The sequence below is a fragment of the Frieseomelitta varia genome, unplaced genomic scaffold (genome assembly GCF_011392965.1).
Source record: "Frieseomelitta varia isolate USP_RPSP 00005682 unplaced genomic scaffold, Fvar_1.2 scaffold_371, whole genome shotgun sequence".
NCBI lineage: Eukaryota > Metazoa > Arthropoda > Insecta > Hymenoptera > Apidae > Frieseomelitta > Frieseomelitta varia.
In genome coordinates this window covers 176,206-193,051 of record NW_025110114.1, presented here as the reverse complement: position 1 = coordinate 193,051, position 16,846 = coordinate 176,206, and the positions used below count along the sequence as shown (strand labels likewise).

Below are 16,846 nucleotides of genomic sequence, written 5' to 3'. Positions count from 1 at the left end.
ATTTCCATGGTGATAATAAAATTAATAGCTATTTTTAAATACTCTATTGTTTATATTAAATATACATCTCGACGGAACATAGATGTCGTTGATCTAAATTCTTCGAAGTAGAGGTCGCTACACGGATGGTACAGGTGCTGCTATCTATCGGATTTTTCTATTTCCCCTTTTAGTTCCTGTCAAAGAACTAAAACGTTCTTAGATGGCAGCAGCATCGAGAAACAAGGAACGCACTAGTGTGCGACAATGACAGCGAATTTTAGTTCCGCCACTTCGCCGCTACGTGACGCTAGCGTTTTAAGGTCCATAAATCGAGTAAATTTTTATTTGCGAAAAGAACTAATTAGAAGAATTAATTTACGAACTTTTGTAACTGTATCTTGATAATTAAGCTGTAAGCTTTCTTTCTACGCAGCATTTGATCCACGAAAATCTTTAATGAAGATTTACAAAATTCTGCCCAACAGATCGAAGTTTTAATTTCTTGTGAACTTAAGTTTTTTGTTTAAGAAGGTCGTATTTAGTATAATATATAACAATATATAACATAATAAAATGTCACGTGTAGTAACGTGTTGAAGAATAAATGCGTTCATGCGCATATCGTCGATGTAAGTATGAAATTTCTATGATATGCAAAATTTTTTCATCAATAAGAAACTATTCTCTTTTCTAATTTTCAGAGATTTCTTCGGTGTCATTTCTGTTCTCTGCACTTCCTCGCTTCTCGTGAAAACACAGAGCCCAGCGAGAAATAATTACTTTCCTCTCCTTTGATCGGTTTCATTGTCTTCAATTCGTAAGTACAATTCCATGCCAGTCAATATTGTACTGTAAGAATCATTTAATCATTTCTTCAATTCCAGCTGAATCTCCGCGAACGTTTTGCCTCTGGTTTCCGGCGTAACGCGTAAGATGATCGCCGTGCAAGTCGCCACGACCGCGGAGTAGAAGAGAAACGGAAGCGAATGGCCGTAGCCCAATGTGATCGCTACCCATATGTAAAGCTTCGTTCCCAACGTAGCCAAAAACCCGGCGATCATACTAACGGCGCACGTGCTGACCGCCTTGATCTCCGTCGCGAAGATCTCCGACATTAAGATCACCTGCAGGCACAGTATACCGGAATTAAACATGAACACCAGCACGACGGACGCCACGAACGGTATCCACGAAAGCGAGTGTACGTCCTCGTGCATGTATTCCCCGGCGAAGAAGTAGAGGCCGATCGCGAGATTGCAAATCGAGATGCTGACACCAGCGACGAGTATCAGCGGCTTCCGGCCAAATTTGTCGACCAGCAATACGGTGACGAGAATTGAGATCACTTGCGTCACGCCGATTACGACGTTTATCTCGTAGTCGGACATTACGTTGCTGATCGATTTAAATATTAACTGGCCGTACGCCTGTATGGTGAAGAAACCACCGAAATACTGGATCGTGGAGAACATCGCTATGCTGAGGATCGCCTTTAAGTTCGCCCTCGACGCGAACATGTCCCTCAGGCCTTTGCTCTTCGCCGATTCTTTCACCCTCCTCGACAGAGAGTCGACGATCGCCTGCAGCTCCTCGGAAACGTCCGTTTTGCCCCGTAGTTTCTCCAGCACCTCTTCCGCCTCGTCTGTTCGATTGCTCATTGCCAGGAAGTACGGCGACTCCGGCATGAACCAGAACGTGATCACGAAAGCGACGCTGACGGCGAGGAAAGCTCCAGCCATCGAGGATAATGAGAGATAGGGAGCGATCGCGAATGTTAGGAAGATGCCGATGTTGTAAATGATGGTCGTCACGGAGCCTCCGATGCCTCGTGTCTCTGGCGACGATATCTCGCCTATGTACATCGGGAAGACGCAGATGAATAATCCTAGCGATATGCCTGCCAGAAATCTCGCCACGTACAGTTCCTGCGAGGAGAAATAAAACGAATGAGAAGGAGAATTTGGTTCATTATTCTTCTTTTTCTTTCTTTTTTTAAGACCTCGAAGAAAGAAAATTCAGGGTACGAGTATCACAGGAAGATTTCACACTTTTAGATCGGTTGATAAAAAAAAAAAAAAATTGAGGCATTCTGTCATCTATCTAAAAACAATTATAAAGCAGAGAAAGCTGAATGCAAATGGTGATGTCAAATAAAAAAAGAAAAGAGAGATTTTAATAACGAATATATCGACTGCAAAACGCGTGTATTACTTTCATTTTCAAATGATGAATTAATATTTATTTATTATTATAGTAACGCAACTCACCCAAATGGACGAAGCGATGATGATTAAACTCCAACTGACTATGACCGGCAAACCGCTAAGTAACAGGGTATTTTTCCTGCCGAATTTATCAACGATCAAAGTATTAATTAGCGGTGCTAACATGTGTCCAAAAGCTACGATGGCCACCAACGTGGAAATGGATGACGCTGTGACTGGGATAGGTGAGTCTTCGGACATTAGTATCACGATGCTTGGTGAATTCCATCCTATGACGAATCCCATGCAACCGCTCATGATAGAACCTGATATATATCAATGTACATATACTGCTCACAAAAATTAGATATTTCAAAATGAATAGCGATAAGAAAAAGAAGCATTTGATTTTTTTTTTTTATTAAACAAGAACAACTTTCTTTGACTTGTCGTTTGCTTTTCTGATGTTCTTGCTCAAAATAAAAAAAAAATCAAATGCTTCTTTTTTTTTATCGCTTCGCATTCATTTTGAAATATCCCCTAATTTTTGTGAGCAATATATTTTATTCCATCTCTTCTTTTCAAGCGTCAAAGCGTAAAATGAATCTACGATTACATGTTGAAATGGCCAAGTATTCCCAAGTCTTCGAGCCATTTGGCGATGTGTACTTCTTTCCCTGTACGTCGACACTCATTTTGGAAATTCAGACGCCACGCGCACTTTAAGAATGTTAACTCAGTAGCCGAGTAAAACGAACTAACATTATTTGATGTGAGGGACCATAGATTGTTATCGAAAGATATTCGTAAATCTCGGTTATCAGTAGTACTAGTAATATGGGATATCATATAAGTGTCGTTTCATCTTATGTAGGTCTTGATAAGGAAAGGCATTTCTCCAAAATTCTACCAAACTGTGTTTGCAATACATTTTTATATACTTTTATATTCTTAATTTCCTGACTCCGGATGCAATAAGAGTGCAAAATATACAAATGTCGTTGAAATCAGCGAGACGTGCTTGCAAACAATTACTATTAATTTGTCTATCTATAGATTCTACAATGAAAAGTAAAAGTAACATATGAGAAGCATCTTTACACAAGCGTTATCAGTGATAATAAACATGTCACGTCGCGGCAATAAAAGCCATTAAAAAACAATGACTATCGCAATCTTATATTTGTACGTTGCAAATACAACAGCCTCGCGCATTGACTAATTAACGCATTGCAACTGTTAATTAAACATTTTGAACGGAAAATCTTTACTGAAAGATTTACTGAAATTTTTACTGGAAGATAGTGGAGATATTTCTCACTTACAGTGAATTTTTCATTCAGTTTTAGCAAGAATAAATGCTAAACGTTTCAGTATTAATAAACTTTAATATATAGGTATGGAATTTTTCATTCTTACATATGTTTACCATTAATAATGAGAATACTTGATCAATCAGTTTTGATAATTTTTTATTCTACTGTACAATGTTATAGTATCTCGTTTTACAGTTCGTATATATACAATTATACTATACGACGGTTGTCTTGTAAAAGATCCTATACGTTACATCAAGCTTTTCAATTTTATTCATTTATATACAATCTCGGTAAAGAATCTGTATTTTCTCAATGAGGAACGATCGAGCATGGATCGTGATTAGATGGACATGACTTTCAATTTTAAATCAAAGCTTATGTCCAAACTACTTGTTTGAGTATTGTGAATAAGTGCACATCGACGTCATGTTGAAGTATTATGGAATATTGCATTCTAAGCTCTCTAACTATATGCTTTGATGATATATTAAATATCTTTTAATCCCTTTCAAGCAATAAATAATAATTTATAATAATAATTAATAATTTATAAAATTGTACAACGAATCATTCTATATATTAAAAATAATAAGATAAGTTCATTTATAATTCATTATAGTGATTATTATTTTAAAAATATCTATTGTACATATTCTACATAGATTCCATTTAGAATTGAAGATTAATTAACAAGTTGTTGTTGTTCGTGTTACATTGAAGATTAGAGCAAGATTAAAATTATACGTAACTTCAACATGACGATACAAGGCACGCTCAAAAGCATAATATTATAGAAAATAAAGAAACATAAAACACGCAACACACTATCCTTCGGTCTAACAACGAAACAATCACAATACACATTTTAGAACTACATAAAGTATGATACTTTTGTTCTCTTTTCCATCAAAACGTGATTATTGCTAAAACGACAAAATATACAATAATCCGTTTAAAAATGATATAATTTCATACATATGATATAAACATAATTTCATACACAACCGTTTCAGTTTTCCCTAGAGGATCTAGAAAAAGCAACTCGACCAGATCATTATGCGAGTATTTCATTATTTTCATCAACAATACACAGCAACACAACTAATTAACAAATGAATCTTAATGTATGCATGTTCCACAATTAATGATATATAATTAACAAATTCTATGCTCCTCTTTCTTTCTCTTTCATTCATGTATTAACACATTGCTTTCCGTTTTTAACATTATTTGAGAAAATACTTGGCAATAGAATTCTACGTTGGTAAATTTATATTTTTATAACTGGAAAGATGAGAGAATCAAATGCAACATCATATAAAAAGTTTGAAATTGGAAAGTAAATTTTATTATCTTAGTTGACTAGCAATGCATTAATAAGAATTAAAGTTTCATCTCCGTGGATCTATGTAAAAGATGACTAAATTTTTTAATTTGGCCACAGATGCGAGAAACTCGCGATGAATTATTTCTTAATATCAATGCCATGAATGTACATAATGAACACGTGTGAATTCTTTATGCTTTGTCTTTGGAGCTTCTACACTTTATGATCACAATTATGAATAAAAATTATTTCTTCTTAAAATTAACAGTTTTTTGAACGTGAAGCATAAAAATAATTAAATTTCAAGCGAATGACAGTGAAAAAAATATTTTCTCAATGCTTAAAATTATTTAAATTAAAATTAGTAGTTTCGTATTTGAAATTAAATTTAATACTTAGTAACATTATAATAAAATAGAGAAGAGGAATAAAATGCAACTCACAAAAAGTTAATATAATTGAAATAAAAAAAAAACCATTTTTAGTAAAAGAATTATTCACACGTGTCTTGTGAAAGATGAGCAATAGTACACTAATTAATAATATGAAAGAACGATTCTTATCTATGGGATGTGTCATTCAATATTTATGAAATGCTAGCGATAAAATTGTACTCTGAAAACTATCTCTTCAAAGTGGTAGAGTAATCTGTCTATCTCGATTATCAATTACATTATGTAAAACTTCGAAGAACAATCAGCAGCAATGTACCTTACACGTTAAAAATCAATTGCCACGCTTCGAAACTTGTAATAAATAATTAAATCGCTTGGTCCATTTTTTTCTCAAATATGCGCGTAAATGTTTCTCATGGTATATCACGTTTTTCTGATTTTGAGTCAAATTATAATATACTAGCTGAACTTGAAATTCCACAAGAAAAAAAAAGACATAAGTTGCTAACACTAAAAATTACATACATAGTGGGTTATTTTACTCTGAAAGAAACGTTGTAATTTTTGCTTTCTATAGTTTAAGATTTGTATATAAGTCATTATTAAAAATAAAATCTTCGTTCTCACTCGAGAATAGAGTATTAAATAATAATGCAAGCGTCTGTTCACAAGTGTGTATAAACAACGTATTGAAAAATTATAAATTGTCTATTTTTATGATTCGTATAGTGATTTAAACATAATGCGATTCATGACACAGTAATGAATTTAAAATTAACAAATCGTGAATCCTTTTCTAGTCTAATTTTTTGTCGACAAAATTACGTTTCCTATTACTAATTATTTCGATTAAAATAATAAATAAACGTATAAAATTGATATTTACCTCGTCTAACTTATTAGTTATTGCAATATACGTTGTTTGCACGCTCTTTAGATATTCTGCTTACAGCAAATATTGTAAAAAAAGTAAATTCTTAATAATAATAATATCAATAATACTAATAGTAATAACTAATAGGATCACATCTTTGGTACACGATACGTTAGTTTCAACAAACTTAGCTAGCTTCTCTATTTCAGTGTCCTACGGCAAGATGGGCGAAATTAGATCATTTATCTTTGCACTGAACTCTTATTGTTATTAATTTTCGGAACAGGGCAAGACCTTTGTTTTCATTATCACTCATGTATCAACTATCTGTCAAACAATTTGTCATCTAAAAATGACTATTTCACATCAGCATAACAGTCTTTCATTTGCATTATTAAATTTCTCTTAAATCCTTAATAATAGGGTCTTAAAAAGTTTCACATTTCTTCAATATCAATAACATTCATCTCTTTTCGTCTTGTATTATTTAGAATTTGGTAAATTGTGCCGCTTTAAAGAAATGTATCCTACAGAGAAGCATACGATTAAATTTAAACTACCTCTAGAATCATTCATAAAGAATGATTTTAACATAGTGTAAATAACAGAGCATCTCTTACCTAATTATTGGAATGTTCATAATGAATTAACATATACTGGAAATTCCATGAGTCAAGCTCTTTTCAAGAACAATGTGAAATTCGCTTAATGGCTCCAGAATATGAACGAGGAAATTTAATAATGTACAATTTCTTAAGAAAGACGTTTCTTCGTACATGTCCGCAGTAGAGCGTGCCTCGCTCATTGGCCGAAGCATTGAATGAAGAAGTTGTTCTCTAAAAGAAAAAAACAATTTGTAGGAATATAATCGATTAATATTCGAGCTAAAAAAAAATTATGAATTACCTTGTTGCTAAGCAAATGAATAACTGAAATTTGCCATCTTTACCAAGAGTCTGACTGAACATGTTAATCTGATCAATAAGATGGCAATAACATCGTAAAGTTGCAAATCTTCGATTGTTCTCTGCGTGAATTCGTCTATCTCTATTCAATCTCTGTGAATATTCGTCCATTTCTTCCAACAAAGAAATTTCAAAGTTTTCTTTCACTCGTACTGAAACAAATGAGGCAATTTATTTATTTGATAATATTTATTTGAAAATTAAAAATAACAACTTACAGAGGTAATCCCAAACATAAAAATTTCTCCCGAATATCCTCTGATTTTTAAAACCGAATAAAAATATTTGCTCTAATGACGGCACAAGACCACCTTCCCCACAAAGTAGAGCAGTCAAGGAACCGTCTTGACACTCTCTTCTATAGTGGAATTTGACAATTGCATTTACAGATTCACCTGTGAAATTAGGTAAATTTTTTTTCTAAACTTATTTCGACTTTATATACTGAATTAGGTGTATTTCACAATAATTACCCAACATATGTTGCAATTCGACTTGAGACAATATAGGACGCCTAGGTATACTAGGAGACCTGCATCTTGGTGGTGTCGAGCATGACTCAACCAGTTCTTCGCTGTCGATACTATGTGGTACCAAGGCACCTACCAACAATCTCTCCGTAGATCCGTCATCGATACCTCTGCCAAGCCATCTGCCACAAGGGAATTTAAATGTGTGCCCTGTAACCTCGTTTCTCACAACAACGTGTTCTACCATCCATTTAGGCGAAAGGCCTGTATTGTCATGTCCTATGCGTAACGTTGAAAGCACCCCCAAATTCTTATGCTAAATAAACAAAAGTCATAAAACTTATTAATAATCGTATTAATTTGAAAAGTCGTGATTATCAAATTACAAGGACATACATGGAACACAAATTCCAACGCTCCCTTGGGAATTGGGACTGGATTTGTTTCACACAGTGTACCAGAGATAGCTATCCAGCTATTTGCTGAAGTAGTAGCTGCGCTAGCTTTTCGACTAGGAAATATAACAACCCTGTACGGCAACTTTGTAGTCGGGTAATTGTTTGTGAAGCAGAAATAATCGACGGCATTCAACGTCAAAAGATGGTACAAGAATTGCTCCTTCTCTTCCTCGCAACGCAAAAATGCCGAACGCTTATACTGGCTTCTAAAAGTAAAACAGTACGAAAGATCTTCAATGTCGCTACTTCTACATATTTTGCAATGTTAACTATTTTTTTTTTTTTTGTTTTTTGTATGTATTATCTTATTCAGATAAATGTCATTTCTTGCAAACTTTACTTTAACAATCCAGTGTCCGACAATAAAGTTTTCAGATGACGAGAAAGAAGTTTCTTTTCGAGTGCTAGTCGAACCCAGGCTCTGGCGTATCCAATGTGCGTTTTAATATCAGTCATCGCCTGCACGTTCCGGATGTCGAAAAGCAAAGAATCAGGTAAAGGCCTCAAGTGTTCCGGACCGATTTTTCTGTCGCCAGGAGACTTGTGCTTGTCGGTTCCTCGTGTAGGTGAATCGATCTCCAATGCCAAATTTGGTATATCTGTTATTAACACGCAAATCCAATTACACGACAGCCCTCAATAGATAAAACATACATTTTTCACGCTTCTATAAAAGATACTTCATGCAAATGATAATCTCATGCTTTGGACGATGACGAAATAAATACATCCTACAACGAATCACTACGTTCCACGTAACAGAAAATACAGTTCTGTTCATCTCCTTCAATTTACAATTACATTTTGTCATGCTGATTATTTCAAATTTTTGCACTTAAGCTGCAGTGCATCGCTAATAAAAAAAAAAAAAAATGGCAGTTTTGGCATTACATATCTGTAATATCTGTACATTACGTAAACACGTATTAAAAATTATCTAGTAATATTTGAAACATCAATATCAAATCATGCGATTTACCAACATTTATGATGGTTATTGAATTTAAATATAAGAATAATATGTATACGTATTAGAGAACAAAAGCCAATCGAATATACTCGTGGCAAGCCAACATTAGGGCTTACCATTAAAATTCTCCTTGATATAAGAAGCAATTTCAAAAATATTTTTGCCCTTTAAAGATGAAATTAAACGCTCCGGTAATCCAAGAAACTTACTTGGCGATTTCTTGGCTATTTACAACAAAGAAAAATGAAACGCAAATAAAAATTAACTGAAAAGGAAGCATGGTCCTATGCTTTAAACGATGTCACAACTCAAATAGCATTATTTCTAATTTAATAAAATACAAAATTATAAAATGTTTAAATGTTTAAATGTTTGAACGACGTCTTGATTTAAAAATATTTTATTTACTCTTTGAGTTGAGGAACACCATCAAAAGCAAAAACCACAACAAAAAATATATTTATTAAAAAAACCCATAATAAATAAAGTATAATAAAAAAAAAATCTATATTAAGTAAAAACTAAACTAAATAAAGTATATGAACTAAAATAAAAGTAGATGATAATAATAATGATCACATAAATAAACACTTCAGAGTTCATAATAGCAAAACAGTGTATATAAAACACATAGTTTTACAGAATTGTTTTCGGAAATAGCAACAAACGTATGTGCAGCTTTAGAGAGAATATGTAGACTCAAATAAACAATTATTTATGAATGATGTGTCACTTACAACTAATACAGTGCAGAGTATCTACGTACGAGAAACTAATCTCTACTTTTAACACTTTATCTGAAATAAAATAAGACACGTACAATCGAGTCGTTTCCGTAGTACGTTCCACGCTAACGCCGCATTTCCAAACGTTGTGAAATTTTGTATAAATGTAATAATCTCGATGATGAAGTACGACAAGATATGTACGAGAGATGATCAATCTTCACTTACCAGGAGAAAGAAAATTAGAATGTAGTGATTTATCTGGATCATTGCACTCCTCTACTGCTTGATACATGGTGAGATGTGACCAAAGAGCGCTTTTCCCTTGCTTATTTTGCAATCCGTGACTCCAAACTCGTTCCAAGAGGTCGCAGAGACTCGCGACTAGCGTATTCTCTTCGACGTCGGACAACGATTCACCTCCATGACCTAATGCAACTGCTTCAGAACCCATTTTCTCAACCAACATTCTTTTTGTTTTTGATTTACAATCCTTTGAATACAAACAGGAAAAAAAGACAGACTGACGTGATTTCATCTTGTTAATACACGCACAAATCTATTTATTTCATTTTATTATATATACCTTGAGCAATTTTTCAACGAATGTCCAGTTTGCTTGTGCTATTAGTGCTGGACTCATGTCTGCGGAGAGCTTAGTTTGGGGCCGAGGCGATTGGGTCTCTTGAGGTGCCGGAGTCTTCCCGTTTGATTCCATGGATTTCATTTTGTATTTCCATTGAGTCTGACCTCTTCGACTACTGTTGTCGATATAAAATTGATTAGAACGACATTATGACAAAAATTTAAATAAAAAAGTATTTACATTAATATCAAATCATATGATAATACAGTGACCTAAAATATATACATGCACAATGCTGTACAATTTCTGATGTGAATTCTTACCGAAGTATACTAGACGTGAAGCAGGAAATAAGACGATAAATGTTAATATTCTTTGTTTTGATTCAATTGTCTAAAAAATTTATTTATACAAATAATTACCTTTGAGCTGGCTCTTTGTTTAATGCAACGCTGTCTAACAAAGGGAAACTTCGAAAATATGCTGCTCTATGAGGAACAATTTCCGTAGGTGGATTCGTTTCGAAATCTACATTTGTCAATCTCTGTTCCAATATTTTCTGCGATTCGTCAATACTTGTACAAGGTTCATAACGGGTCGATCTTATAATACCTTCCCCAACCTTTTTCCTATAACAAACGAATATCATTTAATCGTCATCCGAGTACCAATGAAAATATTCATAATACAAAAACATTCATCTTTTTTACAATTACCTTAGAAGAGAGATTCTTTGATCAAATACACGTATGTTGAAATCAAGCTCGCTCCACGTTGACATAACTTTGCTGTCGACCAAAGACGCGAACATTTGTGTCTCCAGAAACCTCGATAAAAATGGCAAATGCTGCGTAGGTTGATCGGATAAAAACGTAGCCTTATCAAAAACATGCATACTATCTCTATTATTCAACCATTCGTCTTTGTCCTGCAACAAATATAATTTCATTGTATACACAGAATTTTCATTCTTTCTATATACCAAAACTCCATCCCTAAAATGATTCTTATATCACTGATCATTTTGTTTCGCACCTGACTTGGTTGAATAACAAAGTGTTCGTAACTAGAAAAGATCTGTACAAAACGGTTCAAAAAAATCTCCCTAATGGCATTATTAAACATAAGCGTCTCTTGATATTCCTCTTGAGGTGAGAGTACTCGTTCCTTCACATTATTATCCTCTATTGAATCAATATCTTCCACATTTACTCCTGCAAAAACAAAAATAAATAAATAAATATGCACCGAAATGGTATTTAATTCAAAAGTTTCCTCGTTACATTTAATACGTAATTTATATAAATATATAAATATAAATAAAATATAATATAAATATACATTTCTAAATATATAATAATTTATATAAATATAAATTACCCGTTCTTTTGGCGATATCTACTATCCTTTGCAACGTGTCGGATGGCGGTGACGGTTCTGGTCGATCCCAATCCAGCACATCGTGCAACGAATGTTTTCTGCGAGGCAGATGAAACCCAGAACCAGGAAGCGTCAGGCTGCTAGTCATGATGTCGCCGTTATAATGATTTATGACCATGTTATCAGTCCTGGAAAGACGTTTCCGAATCTTAGCGATGTGAGGACACGCATACGGAATGGAGGAAAATGACGAATGCCTCCGACTTACTTGCCCGTATGTGGTACTTTGTACTTGTTCAAGAGAGCTCTAATCTCGGCAATGAATTGCATTTTATGGGGAAACACAGGTAACTCTTCCGGAAATTGGCTACTTTGCTTATCTATATCTACATAACAAAGATTTGCCTGTAATCAAGAAACGGAACAGAGGGATCTTAACTTAAATCTCTTCAAATACACCAGGCATCTGGTTTCGTAAAGATATTCATCAAAGGAGGAAAGCATGCAACTCCCAAAGAAACGCAGCCGTTCAATTTAATAATAGCCAGTGTTTAGAAAAATCCAGTTTCTTTAATCGAAGCGATCTGACTTCGCGTTAAATTTTTGTGATTTATGTAATAGAGTAATAACACATATTTAACAGATGTTAATGACAATAATAGAATTAACAATAGTGATAGAATTTAATGGAAACTACAGAATAATAGACTAATAATGATAATATAATTTAATAATAATTCAATAGCAGAATAATAATAATAAAAGTTAATGATAATTCAATAGCAAAATAATAATAATAATAGAATAATAATAATAATAATAAAAGTTAATGATAATTCAATAGCAAAATAATAATAATAATAGAATTTAATAATAATTCAATAGCAGAGTAATAATAATAATAATAGAATTTAATAATAATTCAATAGCAGAGTAATAATAATAACAATAGAATTTAATAATAATTCAATAGCAGAATAATAATAATAATAAAAGTTAATGATAATTCAATAGCAGAATAATAATAATAATAAAAGTTAATGATAATTCAATGGCAAAATAATAATAATAATAGAATTTAATAATAATTTAATAGCAGAGTAATAATAATAATAGAATTCAATAGCAGAATAATGACAACAGAAGTTTTAGAGACTGACTGATTTTAGAGGAGTCACTCACTTCGCTAGCAATTTTCAGTACACCGCCCTCGCTGTGCGCGTGCAGGCCCATTATAAACGGCACCGGCGCGTCCAAGAAGTGATGCAGACTGGCAGGCAATATCGGCACGTACACATGTTGCCAGGAAAATGGGTATAAGAGCGCCGTGATGCACTCGGACACCACCATCAACTTGTGGAAATCCGAACTTCTGAGCAACACTTGATTCTCCAATAGGACGCACGTGAACAATTGGATCACACAGTCCGCGCCGAGCCACGTGAACATGTCCTTCAGTGGATAATCAAGCATCGGCAACTCCTGCGACGGCATTGGCTGATGGATAACCAGCTCCAGCGGCGGTTTCGCTGGCTCGTCGTTTGGTATGAAGAACTTCAACGACTTTCCAGGCAATGGTACCGGCACGTTGTACAGCAAATTGTACACGTACGACTCTAGGCTAAGACCGGGTCCTGGATGTCTAGGAACACATCTGCAACGAGACGAGGAGAAAAAATACATTCTGACAGATGTATGAAACGATTTTCTGATTTTACAACCCCCGCTTAAGAAGCTTTCTCTCAGAATTTTGTTAAATAAAGAGAGTGCATCGTCGTTAATAAAATTGAACTTGCAACGAAAGTTTTCCAACGCGAATCGTTGGAAATTTCGTAACGATTAAAATTTCCTCGAGGGAAGTTTGATTTATCGTCTGCCTGCTTTCGACTAATGGTTCGCTTTCGGAAGACGAAAGTTGTTTATTAACGATGTTGCAACGTTATCAGACTCGACGGAGACGATGTAAGAACGCTGTAAGATAAATTGGAACGTATTCTACTTACTTGTAGAGATTAGTGAGGAACGTTTTCGCGGCATAGAGGTAAGGCTGCTGGCATAGCAAGGATATTGATTTAGTCACTAGCAACTTGTCTTTGGTAGAGTCGTAGTAGCCTAACGCAGCACCTGGCGAGTGTGCTGATAGCTTGAAATGCCGTGGCAACGATCGCGTGTTATGTCCATCCTGGCCTTTTCTCGCTCTGCCAATGCAATTTATACATTTCATATAAAAAATTCTTCTTCCACTCCCCTACACGCTCTGCTGATTATTATTTAAATTGAATTCCCTTACACGGAAATTAATCGTTTCAAAAAATAGCGCGGATTATTCAAAGAAAGTTGAATTGTGTAATAAAAAAAAAAAAAAAAAGAATGTAGAAGCTTTTATCCAAATACAGTTCTAATCGCGAGAATTTATGTCCGTTTCTTCCTCTTTCTTCGTGTCAAGATGTTAAAGTGCGGAATTATCTCTGAAAGTTCGCAGCGATTGTTCATTATCCCCGATGATGAAAAGAAAAGCTGAACTGGAACTGGAGCTCGATCATCTGGACAAGTAGAAAGATAATAACCCGATAAATCAATAATAGCATGCCTGTTCGATTATTCAGACGAAACTATCTCGATATTTCCAACAGAGGAACCTCTGTGATTACATTCCCAGATATATTTCGAATCTGAAGCGCTTGATGCTCGAACGAAACCAAAGGCTTTCGTAATTGCTTTTATTTTGCACGAATGCAAAACTACAGAGACACTTGAGATAACTAATCTGTTCGCTCGGGATGCTGGCGCGATTGATATTATACGCAGCCTAGCAAAATCCTCTGGGACTTTATCAGAGATAAAACTGCGTCAGTTGAAATTTGGCACGGTATTTGGCGAAGGAACATTCGTTCTCTTCAATGAAATTTCTTACGACCGACTCAACTTCAGACTTGAAGGCTGATTACGTAACGTACGTCACATCGTTGGATAATCCAAAGTTTGTTTTATAATCTTTTTCTTTTTTAAAGTCTGGAACATTAAATTGAAAGAACTGGACGTGGATGTGAAAGACTCTTGCGGATCTTTCCTGTGTAGAACACGCGAGATTAGAACATCATAAAAATATACAAGAGGCGCTCTTTTAACGCTAGAACTACCGATGATTGAAGCATAAAATTTCCATCAGAATAAAAAAAAAAAAAAAATAGTGAAACTTTATAATACAATGAAATACACAAGCTTTTATTTATACGTATTTTATGAAAAATCATTTAATGTATCTCTGAAGATACACTGTTTCATATATATAAAAAATGGTAAATTGGTCATTTTGATAGTTCTAGCGTGAATAACTCTACTGTACGTAATTATTGTAATCGCAAAAGACAAAGTCTATTTATTGTATATATTATTCTACGAATTAATATACCAATCAAAATGACCCTTTTCGGTCCGATTTATGATTTGAAAATTTAACAGAGACGACGACAATTACAAACCAGTTTCGTCACTTCATCTATTGATTCTTATAATTCTTACTAATTAACTGACTTAATAATTAACAGTAGAACTACGTGTATACGAATAAAATTTCCATCAGAATAAAAAAAAAAAAGAAAAAAAAAAGAAAATAGAACAACTTTATAATACGATGAAGTACACAAGCTTTCACTTATACGTTTTACGAAAAATCGTTTCGATCTCCAAAAAATACACATGTATAAAATACCTAGTGAAAATTACAAATTGATCATTTTGACCATTTTGGTGGTTCTAGTTGGTTAAACGGTTGCAAGTATCAACCGTTTATCGCTCGAAGGGTTCGAGAAGAGAGAGGGAGGGGGGGGGGGGCGGATAAAGAAGCGGAAAGAAGAACTCACGTTGGTGGTGTACCGTTTTGGCCGCTGCTCAGTTCCGTGATGTGCATCGCCTGCAGTGTTTGCATAGCCGCGCATATCTTGCGATTCCGACACTCCTCGTAGAAAACAAGACTGAACCCGTATGTTCTGTGCCCGTCCTCCTTGGTGAGCACGAACGAGTGGAACGTCGGCTCCACCGAGTGTTTCTGGGTACGGAATTTCAGGCCGCTCGGCAGGCAGAGCTGCAAGATTGAATATCTAATGAACAGACGTTGCACACAACGCCTTTTCATTTCTTCCTATACTGCGCTTCTTCCCTACTTCGTATTTCCTTCCTCTCCGCTCTCTTTCTTCTTTTTTTTTTTTTTTTTTTTTCGCTGTCTGTTCGCAACTGGGACGCGGCTACCTATACATTACATACGTATGTGTAAACGTAGTATGTACAACACTATGTACCACGTGCGTGTACTACGTATACTAGAAGAGTATTTTGCACTCTTAATTTCACGTCCTAGTAATTCTGTTAGAGCTGATGTCGAAAAGTACCGGTGCCTTTTCTTCTCTTTCTCTTCACGCCGAGGGTGTTTTCGAGAGAAGCCGCTAGAAGTAACGGGCAGATAAATGAAGACGAGTGCGGCGTGTTTCCGGCGCGCTCGTAGCGCGTCAATCCTTTCCGAGTTTGGGGGAGGTGTCTGTTTTTAACCACTTGCGCTGGCAACTGATTGCGGACCATAACGAGTGACCAAATTGTATACAATAATTCGTCGCTTTCTTTCTGAACTCGCCGGTACGATATCACTGGATAGAAATTACTGAGAAGTAATAAATTTGTTATTTGTTTTACCTACTTAATTATACTTGAATATACTTAAAACTGAGAAAATGTTGCAATTTTGTGACAAACAATTCTCGACGTGCGTGGCACGTCATTCCAGTGCAAGAGGTTAACCTCTTGCGCTGGCAACTGATTGCGGACCATAACGAGTGACCAAATTGTATACAATAATTCGTCGCTTTCTTTTTGAACTCGCCGGTACGATATCACTGGATAGAAATTACTGAGAAGTAATAAATTTGTTATTTGTTTTACCTACTTAATTATACTTGAATATACTTAAAACTGAGAAAATGTTGCAATTTTGTGACAAACAATTCTCGACGTGCGTGGCACGTCATTCCAGCGCAAGAGGTTAACCTCTTGCGCTGGCAACTGATTGCGGACCATAACGAGTGACCAAATTGTATACAATAATTCGTCGCTTTCTTTTTGAACTCGCCGGTACGATATCACTGGATAGAAATTACTGAGAAGTAATAAATTTGTTATTTGTTTTACCTACTTAATTATA

General features: G+C 34.9%; 2 protein-coding genes across 8 annotated transcripts in view; both read right to left on the bottom strand.

The window, feature by feature from the left end:
* Positions 1-454: 454 nt before the first annotated feature.
* Positions 455-3,136, bottom strand: LOC122531026 (facilitated trehalose transporter Tret1-like). Its single transcript, XM_043658563.1, has 3 exons — positions 2,803-3,136; positions 2,250-2,512; positions 455-1,907 (listed from the first exon to the last, which is right to left on the bottom strand). Exons 1-3 carry the CDS (start codon positions 2,879-2,881, stop codon positions 849-851), a joined length of 1,401 nt encoding a protein of 466 aa, XP_043514498.1. The 5' UTR covers positions 2,882-3,136; the 3' UTR covers positions 455-848.
* Positions 3,137-4,107: 971 nt separating this feature from the next.
* The window catches only part of LOC122531021 (DENN domain-containing protein 5B), a 33,763-nt gene continuing 21,024 nt past the window's right edge, over positions 4,108-16,846 (bottom strand). Inside the window, exons 3-22 of one of the 7 annotated variants that reach the window (XM_043658550.1) lie at positions 15,519-15,739; positions 13,659-13,853; positions 12,838-13,309; positions 11,924-12,060; positions 11,656-11,843; positions 11,311-11,489; positions 10,992-11,203; positions 10,698-10,904; positions 10,599-10,607; positions 10,276-10,450; positions 9,918-10,182; positions 9,702-9,761; positions 9,081-9,188; positions 8,335-8,593; positions 7,933-8,200; positions 7,540-7,852; positions 7,285-7,461; positions 7,008-7,218; positions 6,722-6,937; positions 4,108-6,628 (exon numbers count right to left, since the gene is read on the bottom strand). In XM_043658550.1, coding sequence (XP_043514485.1) covers positions 6,748-6,937; positions 7,008-7,218; positions 7,285-7,461; positions 7,540-7,852; positions 7,933-8,200; positions 8,335-8,593; positions 9,081-9,188; positions 9,702-9,761; positions 9,918-10,182; positions 10,276-10,450; positions 10,599-10,607; positions 10,698-10,904; positions 10,992-11,203; positions 11,311-11,489; positions 11,656-11,843; positions 11,924-12,060; positions 12,838-13,309; positions 13,659-13,853; positions 15,519-15,739 — 3,846 coding nt within the window. In that variant the 3' untranslated portion in view covers positions 4,108-6,628; positions 6,722-6,747. Of the gene's footprint in view, positions 6,629-6,721; positions 6,938-7,007; positions 7,219-7,284; positions 7,462-7,539; positions 7,853-7,932; positions 8,201-8,334; positions 8,594-9,080; positions 9,189-9,701; positions 9,762-9,784; positions 9,815-9,917; positions 10,183-10,275; positions 10,451-10,598; positions 10,608-10,697; positions 10,905-10,991; positions 11,204-11,310; positions 11,490-11,655; positions 11,844-11,923; positions 12,061-12,837; positions 13,310-13,658; positions 13,854-15,518; positions 15,740-16,846 lie in introns of all 7 variants that reach the window. The other 6 variants (XM_043658554.1, XM_043658553.1, XM_043658551.1 and 3 more) reach the window with 6 other exon arrangements.

What these genes read in the sequence shown, in the direction of transcription:
- LOC122531026 (XM_043658563.1), bottom strand. Translation starts at nt 2,881, where the DNA reads ATGAGTGTCGACGTACAGGGAAAGAAGTACACATCGCCAAATGGCTCG. An exon ending in ATACTTGGCCATTTCAACAT is followed by an intron (nt 2,513 to 2,802) that starts GTAATCGTAGAT and finishes GATATATATCAG; the next exon opens with GTTCTATCATGAGCGGTTGC. An exon ending in TCATCGCTTCGTCCATTTGG is followed by an intron (nt 1,908 to 2,249) that starts GTGAGTTGCGTT and finishes TTCTCCTCGCAG; the next exon opens with GAACTGTACGTGGCGAGATT.